General features: G+C 58.3%; 1 protein-coding gene across 2 annotated transcripts; it reads left to right on the forward strand.

The window, feature by feature from the left end:
- Nucleotides 1–22224, forward strand: LOC119566630 (B-cell differentiation antigen CD72-like). 2 transcript variants are annotated; one of them, XM_037902605.2, is made up of 8 exons: nt 1–846; nt 928–1026; nt 5621–5710; nt 6797–7216; nt 7966–8108; nt 13832–13932; nt 20278–20469; nt 21433–22220. In XM_037902605.2, exons 1-7 carry the CDS (start codon nt 762–764, stop codon nt 20423–20425), a joined length of 1086 nt encoding a protein of 361 aa, XP_037758533.1. In that variant the 5' UTR covers nt 1–761; the 3' UTR covers nt 20426–20469; nt 21433–22220. The 2 variants fall into 2 exon arrangements, with proteins under 2 accessions (XP_037758533.1, XP_043403666.1); XM_043547731.1 differs by having other exon boundaries at nt 46–846; nt 21409–22224.
- The last annotated feature ends 679 nt before the right edge of the window (nt 22225–22903 follow it).

Below are 22903 nucleotides of genomic sequence, written 5' to 3' on the forward strand. Positions count from 1 at the left end.
TTTCTTCTGCCACAGAGCGAGTGAGCTAGCTCCCCTGCGAGCGCCGTGGGCACAGCCGGTTCCTCTCCAGCCAGCACCGCGGACACAGCCGGTCCCCCCACAGCCAGCGCCGCGGACACAGCCGGTTCCCGCACAGCCGGCGCCGCGGACACAGCCGGTCCCCCCACAGCCGGCGCCGCGGACACAGTCGGTTCCCCCACAGCCGGCGCCGCGGACACAGCCGGTCCCTCCACAGCCAGTGTCGCGGACACAGCCGGTTCCCCCACTGCCAGCGCCGCGGACACAGCCGGTTCCCGCACAGCCAGCGCCGCGGACACAGCCGGTCCCTCCACAGCCGGCACCGCGGACACAGCCGGTCCCCCCACAGCCAGCGCCGCGGACACAGCCGGTTCCCCCACAGCCGGCGCCGCGGACACAGCCGGTCCCTCCACAGCCAGCGTCGCGGACACAGCCGGTTCCCCCACTGCCAGCGCCGCGGACACAGCCGGTTCCCGCACAGCCAGCGCCGCGGACACAGCCGGTCCCTCCACAGCTGGCACCGCGGACACAGCCGGTTCCCCCACAGCCGGCACCGCGGGCACAGCCGGTTCCTCCACAGCCAGCGCCGCAGACACAGCCGGTTCCCGCACAGCCGGCACCGCGGGCACAGACGGTCCCTCCACAGCCAGCGACGTGGGCACAGCCGGTCCCTCCACAGCCAGCGCCGCGCAGGCACTGCCAGCCCCTCCCCAGCGAGCCCCGGAGCTGCAGCCGGCTCCCAGATGGCCCAGAGCGTTGTTTATGCCGACCTGAAGTTCGTGAAGGCCCCTGTGGGGAGCAGCGTGTGCTCCAGGTCGCGGGAGGCAGGTAAGAGCTGACCTGCCCCTGCGTGGTGCCGCCCCCTGCCCGGAGCCAGGCTGCAGACTAACCAGCGCCCTCTCCCTGCAGCGCCCGCAGACGAGGAGGAGGCAGAGCTCACCTACGAGAACATCCAGCTGGCCCAGCCTGGGGAGGTGAGGCGGGGGCAAGGGGCGGAGCAGAGCAAAGGTGAGTGTGTGGCTGTTCGCCCTGCCCCTAGCCCAGGGGTCCCGGGGGGAGCAAGCCGGGCAGGCACCCAGGGGCCTCCCGCTCCCTTTGCAGGGACCCTGCCCCGTCCCCAGGCCTGGCACGCAGAGCGAGCGGGATCGCTTGGTCAGCTGGGCCCAGGCACACAGAGGCAGAGCCCTCCCCGTGGGGAGCAGGACCGCAGCCGGCGTGCAGAGTGGGGCTGTATCTGGGGAGCAGCGACTCGGAGGGGGAATTGGGGTCACAGTGGACAAAGGGAAGACGAGCACCCAGCGCGATGCTGTGGCACAAGGGGCTAAAGCGACCCTGGGGTGCACAAAGAGGGGAGTAGGCCGGGGGGAGGGTCGGTGACGCCGGCCCAGGATCCCGCGCCAGCTCCGGGGGCTGAGCTCTACAAAGGATGCTGGGGGGCCGGACGCGTCGCAGCAATGACTGGAGGGCTGGAGGAAACGCCGGGGAGCGAGTGAGACGCCGTCCAGCAGCAGCTGGCCAGGTGACGAGCGTTTGACACCGGCCCAGCCAGAGACCCCGGCGCTGAAGGGCTGCTCGGTCTAGCCGGGAGAGGCAGGACAAGAGCCAAGGCCTGGAAGCTGGAGCCAGACAAAAGCCAGTTTGAAACCATCCCACATTTAACGCTGAGGGTCGTTGGCACAGCCAGCCAGGGGCTGGGGGGGGGTTCCCTGTCTCCTGGTGGCGTCAGCGCCAGCCTGGCGACTGTCTGGACCATGCGTTAGTCAGACCCACCCTGGGCTCAGTCCAGGGGGCCGGGTGCGAGCCCATGACTGGGCTCTAACTCTAGGACCCCCTGCTGTGCTGGCTTAGGCCCCCAGAGGGGACCTTACCCAGGTGGCTGTGCCCTGAGGGGGCCCCCCCTTAGTATGGCCCCCAAGCCCTCAGCCGAGCTCTGCAGGGCTGGGCCCCAGGGGCTCTGGAGAGGAGAGCCGCTCGCCATCACACCCTGCAGCGGTGCCTATGTGACCAGATCCCTGCCAGGAAAGCGCTGGAGCGCCCCCGGCAGAGGCCTGCCCCACTCCCTCCCCCACTGCAGCAGCCCCACTGCCGGAGGGCTGGAGGAGCGGTGCAGGACAAGGGGGAGCCAATCTGTGGGGCTGAGGGGACCGTTTGCAGGAATCCCCACCAAGGGACCCCAGGATGTGGCTTGGCCCCGGGGGTGTCTCCTTGCCCGGGCTGGGAGCGTAGCCCATAGGGCTAGCTGGCCTTTTCCTTCCTTCCCTTCATGATATTTAGCGGCTGTAGTGATAGTCAGCCGACAGGCCTGTCTCCTGTAAGACATTAGCGTCCGCAGGTAGCGTATGTCTTGAGGTCTATGAGCTTCGAAGAGATCAACGGCCCAACGGAAACCCCAAGTATTGGGGAGCTGAAAGTTGAGGGTTTAAGGGGAATTTCTGACCACAGGAACAACCAACCACCAGAGTGTCGTGGCAGTGAATCGAGGTCTCTGTAAGCAGAGTCAGAATGAGCTCTCCCTGACATCTGGTGGTGAGCTGTGGAAAAGGCCTTCAGGGGCTGATCTCGTTTGCATGGGCACACCCACCCCGCCTAGCATGATGGGATTGCTTGCCCAAAGGTCACCTTGCCTGCTGTGGGATCCCCGGTCTCTTTGTTATTGGGGCAGGAGTAATAAAGTGTTGTTATCCTGGTTATTTGAATCCAGGACAGTAGAACTGTACTTGGCATTTTATGCCTGAGGGGCTCTCCCTCAACTGAGAAGCACTCACTAGGCAAGGGACATGGGTTCCACAGGCCTGTGGCTTAGGAGTGGTAGTTGTATGTAGTTATAGCTCATGCTCAAATAAATTGGTTTGTCTCTAAGGTGTTACAAGTACTCCTTTTCTTTTTGCAACTACAGATTAACATAGCTGTTACTCTGAAACCTGTAGTTGTACTTGGTAGTCTGGTTTTGAAATACTGCTCTTTTGTTCTTTTTTTTTTATGCTGTGTAATAATAGAGCTGATTCAGATAAGAGTCTTGTGAAATGCTGTTGAGCTGAAATCAGTGAGACCTGAGTTTAAGTGTTAGATCTGCTCTGGGCGGGTGATTCTAGTGTAAGAAGCTTATGCAGTGTGCCAGCAGCAAGGCTCCTCTGCTAACAGTTGAACTCACTGAGAGCTGTGTTAAGTGGGGGGTGGCCCTGAGGGCATATTGGTGGGTGGCTAGTGGCGAGGACTGGGGCAGGACCCCACACAGCAGTGAGGCAATTGGCCCTGAGCAGCGGAGCGTGCAAGGTGCCTCCGTACCTTCCACCTGGGCTGGGAGGTGAACTCTGCGGATGAAGTTCTGAACTCTGGGGCTGCACTGAGGAAGGACAGCGGCTGAGAGTTGGGTGACTTTTGGGTTGCTGGACTTAAGACCCTGAGAGGAAGAGGACGCTGCCCAACTCACTTGGGGGTGGGTCTTTTGCTCATGGTTGGTGTTATGAATCCTGTTGGTGGTGTTTCCCCAACATAATGCCGCATTGTTTCCCTCCTTTGTTAAAAGACTTTGGCTGCACTCAGACTCCGTGCTTGCGAGAGGGGAAGTATTGCCTCTCAGAGGCGCCCAGGGGGTGGTGTGTAATTGTCCCAGGGCACTGGGTGGGGGCTCGAGCCGGTTGCATTGTGTTATTGAAACGGCCCCCCCAGATACTGAACCCGGCCCTTGCGGCTGCCGACGCTGACGGGCAGAAGGGTTACACATATAACAGGTACATGACCTACATCCGCAGACACCTCAACACAAGCGGGCCATGGTAACGAATTGCCGAATAGGATAACAAGGGCTGTGCCCTGTGTCCCCGCTGGCTGCAGAGCCCCTGGGGCGTGGAGCCCTACAGAGCTGCTGCGGCCGATGCTCGCTGGAGCCTCCTTTGCGGGTGCCCGGCTGGAGCTGCCTCCCCCTGCCGCTCGGAGGGGCTGGGGCCTGGGCCCTGCCGCTCACCCAGCTCTGAGTGGAGCTGTGAGCGCCCAGAGTAGCCAGCCAGGCACGAGGCCCCAGGCCCAGTGCCTGCAGCAGGCCGCCTGGCCACAGAGAGGAAATCCAGCGGCTGGTGGGGCATGCGTGGGGAGAGCCCACACAAGGGGCATGGAGCCCGCTCACAGGAGCTCAGACCCCCCACGCAGCCCCCTCCAACACGGCCCCCATCAGGCTCTGAACGAGAGAGAACAGACTTCTTGGGCAGGGACGGGCGCTATAGTGAACTGGCCCCTGTCTCCCCAGGAGGCTGGGCCAGGCCCCAGGCGATACCTGACCCAGCCCCGGGGATGGGCTTGGGGGGCTGCTGGGGCTCTTCTGTCTGCGGGGTCCTCGCCCGGCTGGCTCAGGGATCAGGTTGGAATGACCCAGCACCTGGGGTTAGCCCAGACCTGCCCACGGGGTGCTCCCCTGCACTCCAGCAGCTGGTGCTGGCCATGCCCCCAGGAGCCTGTCCAGGCCCCTGGGCAGGGTGTCCCTGTTCCTGGTGGGGATGGGGATGGGGGAGTGTGGCTGGGTGAGGGCAGAGGCCCCAGCTGGGTGGGCAGGAGCACAGGGCAAAGCCTGGGTGTGTGGCCCACTGCACGGGCAGGGCTCCACCAGGCAGAGCTCCACCAGGCTGCCAGCCACGCACTGTGGGGGAACCGGAGCCGGTAGCCTAAGCCCGGGCAGGTCGTGTCCCTGCAGCCTCACGGCACTGGGAGCTCTTCCCTGGCTCCCACTGCCCTCCTGGGGGGCTGAGCCCCATTCCCTGGTGCGACGAAGTGGGACTGTTCTTAATGGTTCCTCTGAATCGTGTGGGGGTGCCTCAGTTTCCCCTAGGCAGTTCTTAAGTCTCTAGGGAGTGGGGTAAGGGTGTATGATCATTGCATAGCCCTAGAGGGCAGGTGTGTGCAGGGGTCTGGACACAGACAATGGCCGACACCCTGTTTCCTGGCAACTGATGGCCTGGGCCCTTCCCCCCTCCAAGGTGAGAGCTAAAGGGTTGGAGGAATCCGGTGCCCTCCTGGCCGGGGAAAGGGGAAAGCCCAGAGGAGGAGGGGCTGGAGGGAGTTTCAGTTTGGGGCTGGCTGGAGACATGGAGTGAAGTGCAGACGTGGTTGTCTGGCTCCCTGCCCCCCAAAATGGACCCGGCTGAGGGGTCCTGTTCTCTGCACCGACAAGCTCTGTGTTAGACCATGTTCCTGTCGTCTAATAAACCTCTGTTTTACTGGCTGGCTGAGAGTCCCGTCTGACTGCGGAGTTGGGGGGCAGGACCCTCTGGCTTCCCCAGGACCCCGCCTGGGTGGACTCGCTGTGGGAAGCGCAGGGAGGGGCAGAGGAGGCTGAAGGCTCCGAGGTCAGACCCAGGAAGGGGGAAGCCGGGTGAGCTGTGTGTCCTGCAGACAGGCTGCTCCCAGATAGGAGACTTCCCCAGCGTCCTGCCTGGCTTCGTGGGGAGCAGTTCCAGAGCATCGCCCGGGGACGCCGTGAGACCTGGGTGGCCGGAGGGGGGAGCTGGGCCGTGGGTTTGGGTTCCCAGGCACGCTGCCCTCTCGGGGGAAGGGGATGGGGGACCTGGTGCCCAGGGTTCCCCGCGTTAACGCAGCTGGTTCTCTCCCGCAGAGCCCTGGTGGAGCACACGGTACCTGCCCCTCGGCTTGCTGGGGACCTGCCTCTTCCTCCTGGCCACCACCATCGGCCTGGGGGTGCGCTGTGAGTAGGGGACTCGGGCTGTGGGGGGCTTGTGGGGACAAAACGCCCGGCAAGGGGAGAGAGGGAAGGAGCTGCATGTGGGGAGTGATGATGTGGGGGGCAGGGGGCACCATGGGGGGGGCTCAGGGCGACACAGGGCGCGGGCGGGGGGTGAACCCGAGCAAAGGAGAGTTTGGGCTGCAGCTCAGGAAACCTCCCCAGCAGCAACACGGATCCGCTGGGGAGCCATGGGGGGGCCCTGTCCGGGGCATCTGGGGGCCCTGTTACCAGGGAGATGTGGGGGGCCCTGTCCCAGAGCAGGTGGGGGCCCTGTTACCAGGGAGATGTGTGGGGGGCCCTGTCCTGGGGCAGGCGGGGGCTCTGTAACCAGGGAGATGTGGGGGGCCCTGTCCAAGGGCAGGTGGGGGCTCTGTTACCAGGGAGATGTGTGGGGCCCTGTCCGGGGCAGGCGGGGGCCCTGTTACCAGGGAGATGTGTGGGGGGGGCCCTGTCCTGGGGCAGTTGGGGGGGCCCTGTCACAAGGGAGCCATGGGGGGCCCTGTCAGGGAATCCTCTCTGGGGAGGGGCCCATGGGGGGAGGGGCGGGGCCCTGTTTCTTGGGCCCTCTACCCGCTGCCCGCCTGGCACCCGCCCACCGGCACAGACGTTGCTGGGGCCAGTCAGCGCATGGCGGGGCTGACGCTTCCCCAGCTCCGCTGGCCAAGGGCTGTAGGGCACAGGCGGGCCCCTGGCAGGGCCAGGAAAGGCTGCTGGGTTGGCACTCGGCTGGCCCTGGCTGGCTGCCTGCAGGGCGCTCTGCCCGGCCCCTCGCTGTGGGTTCGGAGGCTGCCCGCTGGCTGCAGCCCCCACTCACCTCCCAGCTGTTTGAACCACCTCGGCCCAGCGTTCCTGAGTCTCCGTCACCGCTGCTGGAGGCTCTGGCATTACGGGGCTGTTCTCCATGGTCGGGAGGGTCCCTGTCCCCCTGGGGCCCTGCTGGGGTGGATGAGTGAGCCCACTTCTCGAGTCGCCCTCCCGGCCCCGCCCTGCCCTGCTGGCACGTGCGCCCCTGCGTCCGGCCAGGCTCACGCTGTCTGTCCCCTGCAGACTGGCAGGTTTCCCAGCATCTGCAGCAGGCGTCCCGAGCGCACGAGGCCGAGAGCAGCCGCCTCTCCCAGCAAGTCAGCACCAAGGGGGCGACCCTGGCACAGACGGCGAGGGAGCTGGAGCAGGCCAGGCGGGAGCTGGAGCAGGCCAGGCAGGAGCTGGGGCAGGCCAGGCGGGAGCTGGGGCAGGCGAGGCAGGAGCTGGAGCAGGCCAGGCGGGAGCTGGAGCAGGCCAGGCGGGAGCTGGGGCAGGCGAGGCAGGAGGAGAACAGCAGCCAGGAGCAGCTGCGACAGCGGGAGGCCGCGTTAGAGGGAACGAAGGAGGAGCTGACGAGGGTACAGGAGGAGCAGAGAGAAATTAAAGAGAAGCTGAACCAAACGGAGAGCGCCCTGTCCAGCATCCACTCCTGCGAGCAGACAGGTACTGCCTTCCCGGGGCGGGGGTCACTAGGGCACCCCACCCCCCAGCAGGGGCACCAGGGCTGTGCTGCAGCAAGTGGCTCTGGTCATTCAGGAGGGGCAGCTCTTCCCCCAGGCAGCGCTGGCCCCCAGGTCTGCATGGTGCAGGGGAGTGTGTGTGCGCCATCGCAGACAGCCTGGGGCCTCCCCAACGGGCAGAGCGGGGCACGGGGAGGAGGCGGCTGCCAGGTGACAAGGACAGCGAGTCGCTGTCTGCTCACACGGACCAAGGAGCTCTGTCAGAACGAGGGAAACAGCCGATCCCTAGAAGGGCTCAGTCTGTCTGCGCATCACTGCCCAGCCCTCCAGCCAGAGCTGTAACGGAGCAGTGCCCACGTCCTCACGGTGGCTGAACCCACAGAGCCACAGCGGAGTTGGCTGGGGCTGACTGTCATGGTACTGGAGGGTTCACACCTTTGGAAGGGTCAGTCAGGGGCTGCAGGACACATTGGGAAGGCTGGGAGCTCCCCTGAACCCCATGAACAGTTCACTTGTATCTGAGTCCTGGACTCAGCTCCCAGCCTGCCCCAAACCCTTGAGGAACCCCCCCCCCCCCCAGCTCAGATCAGCTCCTGGAGCAGCCTTCAGTCTGGGGGAGTGAGAGCCCCTGGGGAGGGACCAGGCCTTCTTTGTACGGCCCTGGGCATGAGCCCTTTAATTGCACACAGGGCCAGGACAACCTCTGAGCTTCTCACCCCCTCTTCTCTCCAGGCTGCTGCCCGGCGCAGTGGGTGTTGTACAGAGGAAAGTGCTTGTTCGTCTCGAAGGAGAAGGTGACTTGGCAGAAAAGTAAAGAAGAGTGTGAAATGAACTCTGCTCGGCTTCTTATCACCAAATACTGGTGGACAATGCCGGTACGGTACATGCACGGCCGGTGTGACCACAGCCAGAACACTGTGTAAAGAGCGGGTGTCTCCAGGCTGGGAGGTGTTGGCAAATAGGCAGGGGCTCAGAGAAGAGCAATGGCAATGATCCAGGGGCTGGAGGGATCGATTTATGGGGGAGGCTAAAAGAGCTGAATTGGTCTAGCTGGGCTCTGTGACCAGCGTTGGGGTGGGGGAGGTTATGGGAACAGGGGCAAATATTTATAGAGCCCAAAGCAGGAGAGGAACTATACAGAGAGTGAGAAAGGGGGTAAAACTCAGAGAAATTAGGAAAGGAATAAGGGGAGCCCTGCCATTCAGCCCTTTCATACCATTTCCACTTTCACTGTCCATGGAATCTAGACTAGTATTAATTAGCTTGCTTTACAGCATCCACAGTGCACCGGGCGCTTCGTAGCACGCACAGAAAGACGCGGCCCCTGCTTTAAACAGCTTCCAGTCTAAAGCCCCAGCCTTGCAAGACACTGCACTAGCGCAGCCCCTGGTACCTGCAATGCAGGGGCCGCAGTGAGATTTTCAACACAGTCCCCCGACATTCTCATCAGCGAAGCAGGGACGTGCAGGCCAGATGAAATCCCTATAAAGTGGGTGCACAACTGGCTGAAAGTCTGTTCTCAGAGTATGTCAATGGTTTGCTGTCAGACTGGGAGGACCTATCCAGTGGGTCGCAAAGGGGTCTGTCTTGGGTCCTGTACTAGTAAATATTTTCATTAATGACTTGGATAATGGAGTGCAGAATATGCTTATAAAGTTTGCAGATGACACGGAGTTGGGAGGGATTGCTAGTGCTTTGGAAGACAGGATTAGAATTCAAAACAACCCTGACAAATTGGAGAATTGGTCTGAAATCAGCAAGATGAAATTCAATAAAGACAAGTGCAAAATATGACACTTAGGAAGGAAAAAATCAAACTCACAGCTACAAAATGGGGACTAACTGGCTGGGTGGTCATGCTGCTGTAAAGGATCCAGGGGTTGGAGTGGATCAGAATCTGAGCTAGCATCTGTCATGCAGTCCCAGTCCCGGTGCTCTGAATGAAGTCAGCCAGGATTCTGGGGCAGCGACTCCCCTCAGGGCACCCTCACCAGGGCAAGGAGCCTGCTTGATTTCCGTGCCTCCTGGGTCTGACCTCGGAGCATTCAGCCCCCTGGTCACCCCGGGAGCTCCTTGCAGTGAGTCTCCCTGGACGGGACCCCTGGGGAGCCTCACCCCTCCCCCAAAGGGCCCTGCCCCCCACTCCGCAGCCAGCAGTGACCCAGCCAGCATGTGACACAGATGGGTTATTAGGCGTGGGGAACCCAGGGTATCACAGAATCATAGAAGATCAGGGTTGGAAGGGACCTCAGGAGGTCCTCTAGTCCAGCCCCCTGCTCAAAGTAGGACCAATCCCCAACTAAATCATCCCCGCCGGGGCTTTGTCAAACTGGGCCTTAAAAACTTCTAAGGAAGGAGATTCCACCACCTCCCTAGGTAACGCATTCCAGTGTTTCACCACCCTCCTAGTGAAAAAGTTTTTCCTAATATCCAGCCTAAACCTCCCCCACTGCAACTTGAGACCATTACTCCTCATTCTGTCATCTGCCACCACTGAGAACAGTCTAGAGCCATCCTCTTTGGAACCCCCTTTCAGGTAGTTGAAAGCAGCTATCAAATCCCCCCTCATTCTTCTCTTCCGCAGACAAAACATCCCCAGTTCCCTCAGCCTCTCCTCATAAGTCCAGTCCCCTAATCATTTTTGTTGCCCTCCGCTGGACGCTTTCCAATTTTTCCACATCCTTCTTGTAGTGTGGGCCCCAAAACTGAACACAGTACTCCAGATGAGGCCTCACCAATGTCGAATAGAGGGGAACAATCACGTCTCTCAATCTGCTGGCAATGCCCCTACGTATACATCCCAAAATGCCATTGGCCTTCTTGGCAACAAGGGCACACTGTTGACTCATATCCAGCGTAGAGCAGAGCTTGTTAGTTCAGAAACCAGGAACATTCATCAAAGTCCATCTTGGGGGGCTCCAGATCCCAGGGATCCCCCCAACTCCCCCAGAGTCCCAAACCAGGAGACTGACCAGCTCGCAGCAGCCCAGCCTCTGTCAGGCCCAGCCGCCCCCCTCCGGGCTTTGTCTCTTTCCTGGGCAAACAGGTCACCTCTCTCTTTGTTCTCCAGCACCTCCAGCTGGCTCCTTGCAGGAGACAGGCTTTGGCCATCAGCAGCCAGGATACAGAGTGTTGGCCATTCTCTGTCCCAGGCAGCCAGTCAGTGTCACACCTGCCCTCCAGGGTTCTCTGCAACAATCGCACACTCTGATCCCACCACCTAGATAGTTGAGTAACACATGGAGAAACTGAGGCACACACAGTATCCAGAGAAAACATTAAGAACATTCCCACTTCGTCACAGAAATGTGATGCCATTGCAAAAAAGACAAATGGCACGCTGGGGTGTGTTAACAGGAGTGGTGTATGTAAGACACGGGGGAGGTAATTGTCCTGCTCTACTTGGCACTGGCAAGGTAACAGGTAGGAAATGCCAGAATTAAGGTTGCCTTTGCTACCTTAATTCGCCCCCTGATGCATATGCCTTACGATACAGCATTTAATTACATGGCCACAGGCTATTGTTCCCCCATGACCCCTGCCTCATTCAGGGCACAAGATGGACCTGTTCCCAGGATGTTTCTTTTATCCTCCTGTCAACGCTGATCTCCCTCTCTGGCACTCCGAGTGCAGAAGGTGGGGGCCCACAAGGATTTTAAAAATTAATACTGGCCACTCCAGGCTTGTAATAAACTCCCAAGGTTACAGCTTCTCTCTGACCTTGGCTTGGTAAACGCTGCCACCACCCAAATGCAAAATGCCTTTTGGAACCCAGGCAGACGCACTTGGGAATTCCTCCTTGTGGGGTACCCTCAAGCCCTTTCACACACCCCGCTTCCCCCCCTTCCCCAGGGGAAGAGCTGAGAAAGAAAACAAAGGAAATTAACTGTTGCCACCAGCTAATCAAACAACATGTGCACAAACCTCTTAGGACCCCAAAACTCCAATCCTGTTCTTAAAAAAAAGGTAAATTTTATTAAAAACAAAAAAGAAAGAAAATCCATCTGGAACTTAGGTTTTTGCTAGATTTTAAAAGAGCAATTCCAAAAATTAAGCGCCCAAAATAGCTTTCCTGGGGTTTCAGCTTAAAGGTTACAAGCAAACAAAAGCATTTGAGGATAGCACAGAGGCCACTAGCCATAAGAAATAAACAGAAATAAACCTAATCGCATCTTTCTAAACATTCCTGATCTGCTTACACATTTGGGGGTTCCAAATAAATAGTTCTAGGTATGAGCTGATGATCTATGATCACACCTGGCTTAAAGCTTCTCACAGCGTAACTGCTCCCTGTTCCCCTTTTTCCCGGAGAATAACAGAGACAAAGGGGAAGTTTTTTAAAAAAGTTCTAGCTTCTCTTTTGGTCAGGTGCCCACTCCCTTTCCTTTACCTGGAGGACTTTGTTAACCCTTTACAGGTAAAGCAAGCAGAGAACAACCATCAAGAGGGACTTTATAGCTACTGGCTGGCTGGGTGTCCATAAAAGGGAGCTATCCCCCTTCATTTATCACAGCTCCTCATTCAAGGTGTGGCCCCTGCCTTATTCACTGCGCACTATCAAACCCTGCTCTGAACACCAAATTATTGCTTTCCCCATGGGCTTCTCCATGGGATGATCAGGAGTTCAGTGTTAAGCTGCAGGTGAGACATCCAGGAGGAGATGTCGCCGAGCCTGGCTGAGATGTGGGATTGGAGGGAGGAGACAAGGCAGGAGCAGGAGGCAAATTTGTGAGTGGCTGTGGAGATGAGGTCACCCAGAGCGAGGGGTGAGTGGAGGGAGAAGAGGAGGGGGCTGAGCCTTGGTGGACCTGACACAGCTCATGGCTGATGGTGCATCTGGGCTGATGAGCAGGGAGAAAGGGCTCATTACCTTGGGGAGAAGCAGCCCCTCTCCATGCAGTGGGGCAGTACACTCTGACTGGGGCAGCTGGGGCCAGGCAGGGTAAATGCAGCTCTCCCAGCTTCTGCAGCAGCAAACTCCTCCGCTATAGCCATGGAGCGTTGGGCTGGTCCGGGCCTGCAGGCCTGTTGTATTAATTTAGAGGGAATGTAGCAGCCCAAAGAGTCAAAGGTGTTAACACGACCCTGTCACTGTCCAGCATTGAACAGTTTTAAACAACGTTCAGGGTTTGGTCTACAGAGACCTCGGCCTGCTGAGAGCCCCGGCAAACACCCCATTCAACAGCCTCTTAACCTTTCATTAAAGATACAGAAGAGAAGGCAAAACAGTTAAAGCCTTTGGAATTAAAGTATTACGTAAGGCTTGCATTTGAACAACATCCCTTGTTCCCTTTCCCTTCAGCTGGAGAGAATTTTTAAAAAGAACCAGCCCCCCTTTTGACAGTGTCTAGATGGTATCAAAGATGGTGATAACTGTCCTTCTGGGGAGAGGACAAGACGTTAGCTGAGATGGGCTAGCGCTGCTGTTAAAGTCCAGTCCTGTTTCCTAAAAGACAAAACAAGACAAACACCCAAAAGGGGAGAGAAGAGAACAGCAAAGAGAGAAAATGCAGCTTCTCTCTCTGGTGCTGACTCTCACGTGCAGCCTCACTGCTGGAGAGACTCAGGCCCAGCACAAGGTCTGATCGGCCACTCTGAGACCTGACAAACTCGTACCACCATTGGGCTGGTTAGGGCATTGCATTCCTCTGCCTCCCTGGTCACAGGCTCACAGCCTTGCTGCAAAATGTACAGTCTTGGCTGGCTACCCAGACTCTTATTAGACAGAAGTCAAAAGGAGAAGGACAGGGGAGGGAAGAAATAAGGTGGGGAAGGAAAGGGACACCCAAGGGAGATGGAGAGATGAAGTCTCACATCCCAAGTGGTGTTCAGGACTCAGCCAGAGCTGGTGTCCTCTGGGTCCCTCTCTCTGGTCCGGTCTGGTCAGGACAGGACATCTCTCAGGGTCCGAATGATGGTCCCAGGAGATGGGGTGAAGGGCAGCCAGGATGGTGAAGCTGGCTCCAGTAGGCAATTTGTCTCCCAAAGTCTCTTTCTTTAAGGATGCCGAAGGGAGTAGTGGGTAGAACAGCCTCTGCCCTCCTTGTTTTGTCCACCAATTAGACCTAATTTCTGACACACCAATTTTGGCTCCTTGACTTCAATCCCACACATCTCTCGTTTATCAGGCAAGGCCTTAACGCAGTCCTTGAGTTAGACCAGGGGGCCTTTTTGTTTGGACTAATTCAGTCTGTCTCCTTTTTCCACCTTTTCCCATCACATTTGTTGTCCTAGGGGTATTGTGACATCTTAGGAACCGTCGCCCACTTTTCACAGCTGAGCTCACACTTCGGGGAAACTCGTAGGCCCAGTTAGCACAGCCGGTCCCAGCAGGGAGAGTACCCAGGGTCTCTCATTTCTGGTGGGCTGGGGTGAGTGGGATCCAGTACGATGGATAACCAATAGCAGGGCGCGCTGGGAGGATGCTGTTCGCCGCCCCACACCTGGCTACCTGGGTAACCCCACTTCTGGAGCAATGTGATCGTGCTCATGGAAACATCCTTTTCTCCACCAGCTAATCCTCTCCCTGCAGTTCTCTGCTTCTTCACAGCAGTCACTTGTATGCAGGGGTGTCATTATGTAACTCTTTTCTTCCTAGAATTTTCTGAAAAATACTTATGTCCAGTACTGGATTGGACTAGTCTGGAATAAGGAAACACAGTGGCAGTGGAAGTGGGTTGATAACTCACCCTTTGAAAAGTGAGTATCATATTTATTTCTTAAGCTAGATGCTCCATTTGCTAACCAGTGGCACCATGCAAAAGAAACATGCACTTTGGTAACTGTAGCTAAAGCCACTGACTAAAGTGCGCTGGAAGGGTTAGAAGTGGTTTCCCCGAAATGGAACCAACGGGCCTGCAGTTCCTCATGTGGACCCTTTGCCAGAGGGGAATATTTAAAGCAACACCATGTACTTGAAAGCTGCAAAATAACGAGTTTCAAGCAGTTTCAAGTCCTCTGAGTAAATTCTTTATCAGCAGTGCCCAAGCGTAAGTCAGGTGGTTCCTGGGAGGGCAAGGGGCAAAACCACAGAGCAAATGAGTGTAAAACAAATCCAGATGTCAGGAACGTACTGAACAGCGCTGGCAGGGAACGCGAAGAGGAGACATTTCTTAATTGTCTCTGACCCAATGCTGGGAATCTGGCTAACAAGCCAGAGGAATTGGAAATTCTCATTGATGAGAAGAAATGAGGTATTATTGTCATCACTGAGGCCTGGCGGGATGAGTCACAGGACGGGGATGTTAAACTCTCTGGTTACAGCCTCTTTAGGAAGGTTTTTGGGGGGCACTCTGCATGAAAGGCAGCATCACCTGTTTTAGAGGTGTTGCTAACTCAGAAGTGCAGGATGATGCCTATGGATGAATGTGCTAACAAAGCCCAGCGGGTTACAGACACCAAATCAAACCAGAGAACAGAATGGGACACTCACTAACCTCTTGTCTGTGACGTGGGAAGAAAACCTGTGTTATGAGGGACTTCAGTCTGGGAGAGGTGTGGGAGGTCTCCTGCAGCCAGTAGTAAAACCTCATTTAAGTTTCTAAACATTAGCGATAATATTCTAACACAGGGGGTGTTTAATAGGCAGCAGGTTTAAAACAAACAAAAGAAAGTATTTTTTCACACAACACTCAGCCAACCCGTGGAACTCTTTGCCAGAGGATGTTGTGAAGGCCAAGACTATAACAGGGTTCGAAAAAGAGCTAGATAAGTTCATGGAGGATAGGTCCATCAATGGCTATTAGCCGGGATGGGCAGGGATGGTGTCCCTAGCCTGTGTTTGCCAGAGGCTGGGAATGAGCGACGGGGATGGATCACTTGATGATTATCTGTTCTGTGCATTCCCTCTGAAGCACCTGGCATTGGCCACTGTTGGGAGACAGGATACTGGGCTAGATGGACCTTTGGTCTGACCTCCTCTGGCCGCTCTTATGTTCTTACCCACAACACGGGGTAGCTATTTTGGCCCTCATTCTGATGGATACAGCTGAATTCATCACTAGACTGGAAGCTGGTGGTTGTCTAGAGACCAGTGATCACGACCTGATCACATTCAGTGTGGGCACACAGAGGACAGTCCCAACCAGTAATTTATTCATAGACCAGAAGGGACCACGGTGTTCATCTAGCCTGACGTCCGTCACACACAGGCCAGAGCGCTGCTCCCCAAAGATGCACTAAACATATCGTCTAGAAAGCTATCTGACCTCGCTTTAAAGACTCCAGGCCATGGAGACACCACCACCTGCCATGGTGAGCTGTTCTGGTGGTTAATCACCCTCACAGCTAGGAAACAGCATCTTATTTCAAGGATGAATTTGTCCAACTCCAACTTCCAGCCATTGGACCTTGTTATGGCTTTGTCTGCTACCCTGAAAAGCCCCTTGGTGTCAGCTCTCTTTTCCATGTGTCAGAACCTAGACACTGAGACGGCGTCACCTCTCAACCTTGTCTTTGATAAGCTGATTAAATTGGGCTCCTTAAACCTCACATCATATATCTTGTTTTCCATCCTCTGGATCATTTTTGTGACCCGCCTCTAAACATTCTTTGGTATTTCCACATCCTTCTTCAGGTGCGGACACCAGGACTGGACACGGTATTCTGGTATCGCCTCTGTACACAGCATGGTCAGGCTAAGATCACTTTCTTATTTCTACTGAAATTCCCTTTTTTATACACCCAAGGAGCACATTAGCCCTTTTTGCCACAGCCTGGCACTCACGGCTCAGGTTGAGGCCACACAAAGTCCTTTTGTGAGTCGCTGCTTCCCAAGACAAAGTCAAATGTCCTGTAGAAATAACCAGTGTTCTTGGTTCCCAGATGCACTGCCATGCATTTGGCTGTATTAAATCACGTTTTGTCGGATTGTGACTATTTAACCAGCCAATACAGATGACTGTGACAGTCTCCTGTCTTCCTCATTACTCACCACCCCACGAATCTTTGTGTCACCTGCATAATTACCAACCAAGATTTTATATCATGATCTAGATTCTTGATAATATTGAAGTGTTGGACCAGGAACCGATTTTTGGGAGCCCCCACTAGAAATGGCCCCGCTCATTGGGAACAAAGACATTTTGCAACCTCCCAGTGAGCCAGTTTTTAATCCATCTAACATGTGCCCTATTAGTTCCATTTGTAACCCTTCTGCCAGGTGGAGCCGGCAGCAACCAGGGCCGGGTTCAATATCTGGGGGTTCCTTTCCATCTATCCAACACAAAACCGGCTCGAGCCCCCACCCAGTGACCTAGGACAATTACACCCCCACCCCTGGGCACCTCGAGAGGCAAAACTTCCCCTCTCACAAACTCTGAGGCTGAGTGTAGGAAAGAAACTTTTAATGAAAGGAAAAAGTCACCTGACATTAATTAGGGAAAATGCCACAAGCAGGATACATAAACATAAACTGTGAGCAGGACGCCCAGCCCAGAGTGCATGGGGCAGAGCTTCCGTCTCGTGTTCTTGAGATCTACAACCAACCGTTCCCTTTCTGTGCCCCCCTCTGCTCCCTCACCACACCCCACTCACAGGGGTTGTCCTGGGTCAGTGAGGACCCAGGGTTCAGAGGCGCAGCTGTGTGAGATCCCCTCCCACCCAGGGAAGAAGGTACCTGGCTTGCTCCGGCCTCTGAGCACTTGCTCTGTCTGGCTGCCCTGCCAGCTGCGGTTCCTCTGGCCAACCCGCTCGCTGCTCTGCCAGCCACTCGCTGCTCCACTGCACCCTGTCATCTTCCACTGCCTCCTGCCTCTCTGCTGTGACCTCGGCACGTCCGTCCCTTGAGGCTCCCCCAGCTCTCAGGGACTGTCAGCTCTTGGTGGGGGGGACTGCCTTGCTGAAGCAGGCTGGACAGAAACGCTGCCCCCCACAAGTGATGTCAGTGCTAGTGAGCACTTAACAAAAGACGCCGCGCTCAGCTGTATCTGTGAACAGTGGGGAGGGGCAGGTCAAACTGTACCTGGGACCCTTAAGTATCATCCACACCTCCTAGCAGGGACACCTGTCCCCACCCCTCTTACTTTCACAGGGGAGGGCTCTGGCATTCGAGCCCCTGGCTTAGCAAGCTCCTTTCAGTTGAGGGCGACCCCCTCAATCAGGACAGGCTCAGCATGGTTCGGCTGCCCTTTAGTCATACAATAAAGGTAACATGGATAACACCGTTTCACTCCCCCCTGCAGTCAGGAGTGAAGTGATTTGTATCCCAACACCAGCCAGCGTTGGTCACTTTGGGCAGCACCGCGCTGAATGCTGGATACCGACGCCGAGTGGGTGTGTTCATGTAAATACAGTCTGGTCCTGAAACGTTTTCCGCTCCCCAGCTAGCTGTCAGGGGAGAGCTCTTTCAGACCCTGCTTACACCTATATTGCAAGTTTTTAAATCAAAATACCATGTGGTACTAAGTCAACTGCCTGGAGAAATCCAAGTCACTGGACCTTGGTCACGCTGTACCTTGATCACGCTGTACCTGTATGAACACAGCTACTTTTATCACACTGTATCTTTACCAGCCAGACCTGTAACCCTGTAAAAAAGGCTTGTCAGCCTGACCTTCCATGAAACCATGCTGACTGAGGTTTATAAGGCCCGGCTTGACAAAGCCCTGGCTGGGATGATTTAGTTGGGGTTGGTGCGCCCCTTCGCAGCTGGGCAGCGAGTGGCAGGATCGCTGCTTCTCACACCCCCTGTTGACAACTACTGTGGCCCTGCAGTGGTCTCTTTCTTCCCATGACTCAGCCCTCTGGCTGGGTCACATTTAGCCCCACCTCTTCTGCGGTAACAAAGTCCCACAGAAACAAATATACACTCCCTCCGCCCCATCTGTCACCCTCCATTCTGGGCCCACTGGTCCATAGACCCTTTTCCCAGGGCTTCGAGTCATCCACCCCCCTTCTCAGGGACCTTCACGCCTCCTTCCCCATGGCTGGTGGAGGAGCCCAGGCCTGCCCCCTACACCGGGCTCCAGCCCAGGGACCTAGGCCGGGCAGTCAGGGGTCACTCCACCAGACTCCTTGCTCCCACCTCCCTGCACTTCTTCCTCACCCTGCAAGAGCCTGGCTGTCCCCCAGGTCTCCTCACTCCCCGGAGAGGGACTGTGAAGCTCCCCCGGCAGCCCTCCCGCTGTAAACACCCTCTGTTTCTAGCACCCCCTGCTGGGTTTCCTCACTACCTGGCCATGGCCCATCCTCCCGGTGTACGCAGGTGGGTTACTGGCCTCTCAGGCCCACATCAGCCTTTTCAGCACCTGTGGGGTAGTCCCCCGTCTTCCATTGTTTTTTTTTAAATGTTTTGTGGCTGCTGTCACAGCTCCATTTAAGCAGGATGTTTTTTGACCAGAGTAACTTCATGTTTGTGAAATCGTGGCATTTGGGACATCCGGTGGGATGGCCTTGAACAATTCCAGTTCTTGTTAACGCTACTGTCGTGGGGCAAGTCCATCCCATCACAGCTACCCAACTGTCAACAGGTGTGCCCAGTCAGCCATGCCAACAATTGCTTTAAGCTTTGGGAAACTGGCCCTTTAACTGGACAGTGAGTGTTGAGTTTCAGTAACTCTTGGAACACTGGGGAACTCCCAGAAGGAAGCCAATGTTGCTGGAACAGTGTGTCCAGTTCAGCTGTTCACCGGTCAAGAAGGACGTTGATAATTGGAGAGGGTTCAGAGAAGAGCCACGACAATGAGTAAGCGTTTGGAAAACCTGCCTTACAGTGAGAGACGCAAAGAGCTCCGTCTAGTTAACTTAACAAGGAGAAGGTACAGGGTGACTTGATTAGTCTATCAGTACCTGCATGGGGAACACGTATTTAATACTGGGTTCTTCAGAGGAAGATCTAACATGATCCATTGGGTGGAAGTTGAAGCTAGACACATTCAGATTGGAAATAAGGTGTACATTTTTGATAGTGAGAGTAATTAACCCATTGGAGCAAGTTACCAATGGCCATGGTGGATTCTCCATCACTGGCCATGTTTAACTCAAGATGGGATCTTTTTCTAAGAGATCTGCTCTGGTAATTATTTCAGGGCAGGTCTCTAGCCCGCGCTGTGCAGGGGGTCGGGCCGGTCCTAGGGCCCGTGCTGTGCAGGGGGTCAGGCCGGTCCTAGGGCCTGTGCTGTGCAGGGGGTCAGGCCGGTACTAGGGCCCGCGCTGTGCAGGGGTCAGGCCGGTCCTAGGGCCCGTGCCGTGCAGGGGGTCAGGCCGGTCCTAGGGCCCGCGCTGTGCAGGGGGTCAGGCCGGTCCTAGGGCCCGCGCTGTGCAGGGGGTCAGACTAGATTTGCACGGTGGTCCCTTCTGGCCCGGGAATCCATGAAGCTGAGTATGGAGAGGCAGAGCTGAGTCACCGCAGAGCCGGGGGCAGAAGCAGCACGACTGGACCAGGGTGGACAGGGAGACGAGCCCTGTGCCAAGCCCACCGAGAGGGGCAGGAGAGGCTGAAGGGAGCCGGCAGAAGCAGCAGCAGGCAGGGGAGGTGTGAATGCCCAGGGGGAACAGGATTCCAAGGCAGAAGCTCAGCTGTGACCACAGCAGCCAGGGCCAGGAACCCTTGACAGCCAAAGGTTAGGTGCTGAGTGACTTTAGGCTCCTCCAGGGCTCAGCGGCAGCCGAGGGGGGATTTTCTGCAGCGCAGGGTGCCTAGGCCTGGGACTTGCGTGTCTTTGTGGATCTGGGCCCAGGGCACCTACATACAGAGCAGATTTCTGGTGGCAGGCGGCTCCTCAATCTCGCTGCAGACGAGAACAGAACAAGCCCCAGTGGCTGGAAGACGAAGAGAGACAAAAATCAGACAGGAAATAAGGCAGAAAACCGGGCGGGGAGTTAACCAGTGGAACAACTCACCCAGGCACGCGGCGGAGTCTCCATCCCCCGGGTTTCCGTGACGAGTGGGTGTCGCTTTTGCTGAAGGAGGGGCTCCTGGGTGGGCTGCGGCTGTCGCTGGGTGACCTGGCCTTAGTGACCTGGCCTTAGTGCGCCAGGGTGGCAGAGCTGACAGCCAGCGTGGGGCGGGCCGGGCCGTCTCAGCAATGCCCCTTCTCTTTCCAGAGACTTGAGCTATCCGAGTTACGGCTATATGTCGTGTGGAGCAATAAGAAATGGCGTCATAAACAGGGACTCGTGCTACGATCGAAAGCCATGGATCTGTGAGAAGGCACCCAGCCAGCCCAGCCCAGCCGGACGCTGGTTTCCTTAGAGTCCCTGGAGGGACAATCAGTGAGAGCCCTACCGGACAGTCCTGTGAGTCTGCAGCACCATCCCCGTATTGGGGACATCTCGGGCAAGGTCCACGTCTGCAGGGCAGGGCTGGGGGGCAGGGCACACGGGGGGCAGGGGAGCAGGGGGTTGGCAGGGCGGAGCTGGGGGGGGCAGGGCACACGGGGGACAGGGGCGCGGAGGGTTTTCAGGGTGGTGCTGGGGGGTAGGGCACATGGGGGGCAGGGGAGCGGTGGGTTTGCAGGGTGGTGCTGGGGGGCAGGGCACTCGGGGGGCAGGGGAGCGGGGTGTTTGCAGGGCGGGGCTGGGGGGCAGGGCACATGGGGGGCAGGGGAGCGGTGGCTTTGCAGGGTGGTGCTGGGGGGTAGGGCAGACTGGGGCAGGGGAGTGGTGGGTTTGCAGGGTGGTGCTGGGGGGGCAGGGCACACGGGGGACAGGGGCGCGGGGGGGTTTCAGGGTGGTGCTGGGGGGTAGGGCACATGGGGGGCAGGGGAGCGGTGGCTTTGCAGGGTGGTGCTGGGGGGCAGGGCACTCGGGGGGCAGGGGAGCGGTGGGTTTTCAGGGTGGTGCTGCGGGGCAGGGCACACAGGTTAGCTGTGGGTTCAGTGGGTTGTGCTGGGGTAACAGGGGGGCCCAGTGAGCGTGCCTGTCCCCCTCCTCCCTGTGGTGCAGATCCAGGGCTCAGTATAACCGAGGATGTTTCTGAACTAAAGCACCAGCCAGGCTCCCCTGCGGGCTCCGGGCACCAGTCAGGTCGATTCGCGTCGCCCTGGGCATGCCCCAAATCAGCCGCCCCTGAGCCCAAACTCACCCCGTTCCCCAGGCCGTGCAGAGCCACAGAATCAGGCCCCCCACCCCGGCTGTACGAGGGGCAGAGGTCAGGCCTAGCTGGCACTGCCATTGCATCCATCGGGGTCTCAGGCCTGCCCCAGCCGGGGGCGGGGGACTGACCCCCCGGCCCAGCTCACCCTGGCTGTTCCCTTACAGCTCCCATTGCGCCAGGCTCGGCTCCTGTGTCGTCTTCCTGCCCTGCTCCCAGTGCCGAGGACACAGCACCCGAGGGCCGGCTCCACCAGCATCGCCTGCTCCACACTCAGCCTTGCCCCCTGCCTGGGGGGCAGGGCCCCTGCTCCGGCCTGGAGCCCGGCCTCGCTCCCGGCAGGTGCCAGCTCGCGCACTGGGCAGGGCAGGGTGCTCGCAGCAAAGGGCTGGGGGCGTCATGCCCAGGAAAAGAGCTGCCGGCCATCAGCACACAGCCAGCCCCCTTCCCGCACATGGGGCTGGGTTCCATGGGGGCGAGCGGCCACTAAATGCCCCAGTGGGGCAGGCTCCGGGGAGGGGCGCCCAGAGCTCTCCCCACGGCTGCCGACACCTGCCAGCAGGGCAGGAGCAGGGAGCTGTGCTCTGCCCCACAGATCCTCCTGCAGCCCCTGGCTATGGGCATGGGCCCATGCAGGGCAAGCGGCCTGCCCCTTTCTAACGGTGGCGGGCTCCCACGCAGGCCGGGTCACTCGTGCGGGGTGATTTCTGCTGCCCACAGCCCGGCGTGGCTGGGGTTGGGGCGCTGCCCAGCCTCTGGGGCTGCAGAGCAGTGACCCAGAGCACCCAGGGCTGGTCCCAGGCCCAGCTGTGCCCGGGGGTGTCAGCACCGGGCCTGGGGCACAGCCCTCGCCGCCCCGCCTTCCGCACCCGGCGTTTGATGGGTGAGCCCAAGACGGCCCCCCCGGTCCTGCCCCCGGCCTTCAGAGACACAACACGCCCCCCCCCCCCCCACACCGCCGGTCTTCAGAGACACAACACGCCCCCCCCACGCCCCCCCCGGCCTTCAGAGACACAACACGCCCCCCCCACACCGCCCCCGGCCTTCAGAGACACAACATGCCCCCCACGCCCCCCCGGCCTTCAGAGATACAACACGCCCCCCCACGCCCCCCTGGCCTTCAGAGACACAACACGCCCCCCCCCCATACCCCCGGCCTTCAGAGACACAACACGCCCCCCCCCACGCCCCCCCCCACACCCCTCCGGCCTTCAGAGACACAACACGCCCCCCCCACACCCCTCCGGCCTTCAGAGACACAACACGTCCCCCCACGCCCCACCCCACCCCTCCGGCCTTCAGAGACACAACACGCCCCCCCCATGTCCCCCCACACACCCCTCCGGCCTTCAGAGACACAACACGCCCCCCCCCACCCCTCCGGCCTTCAGAGACACAACACGCCCCCCCACGCCCCACCCCACCCCTCCGGCCTTCAGAGACACAACACACCCCCCCACGTCCCCCCACACACCCCTCCGGCCTTCAGAGACACAACACGCCCCCCCCCACACCCCTCCGGTCTTCAGAGACACAACACGCCCCCCCACGCCCCCCCCACCCCTCCGGCCTTCAGAGACACAACACACACACCCACGTCCCCCCACACACCCCTCCAGCCTTCAGAGACACAACACG

This window comes from Chelonia mydas, chromosome 5, assembly GCF_015237465.2.
Source record: "Chelonia mydas isolate rCheMyd1 chromosome 5, rCheMyd1.pri.v2, whole genome shotgun sequence".
NCBI classification, from domain to species: Eukaryota; Metazoa; Chordata; order Testudines; family Cheloniidae; genus Chelonia; species Chelonia mydas.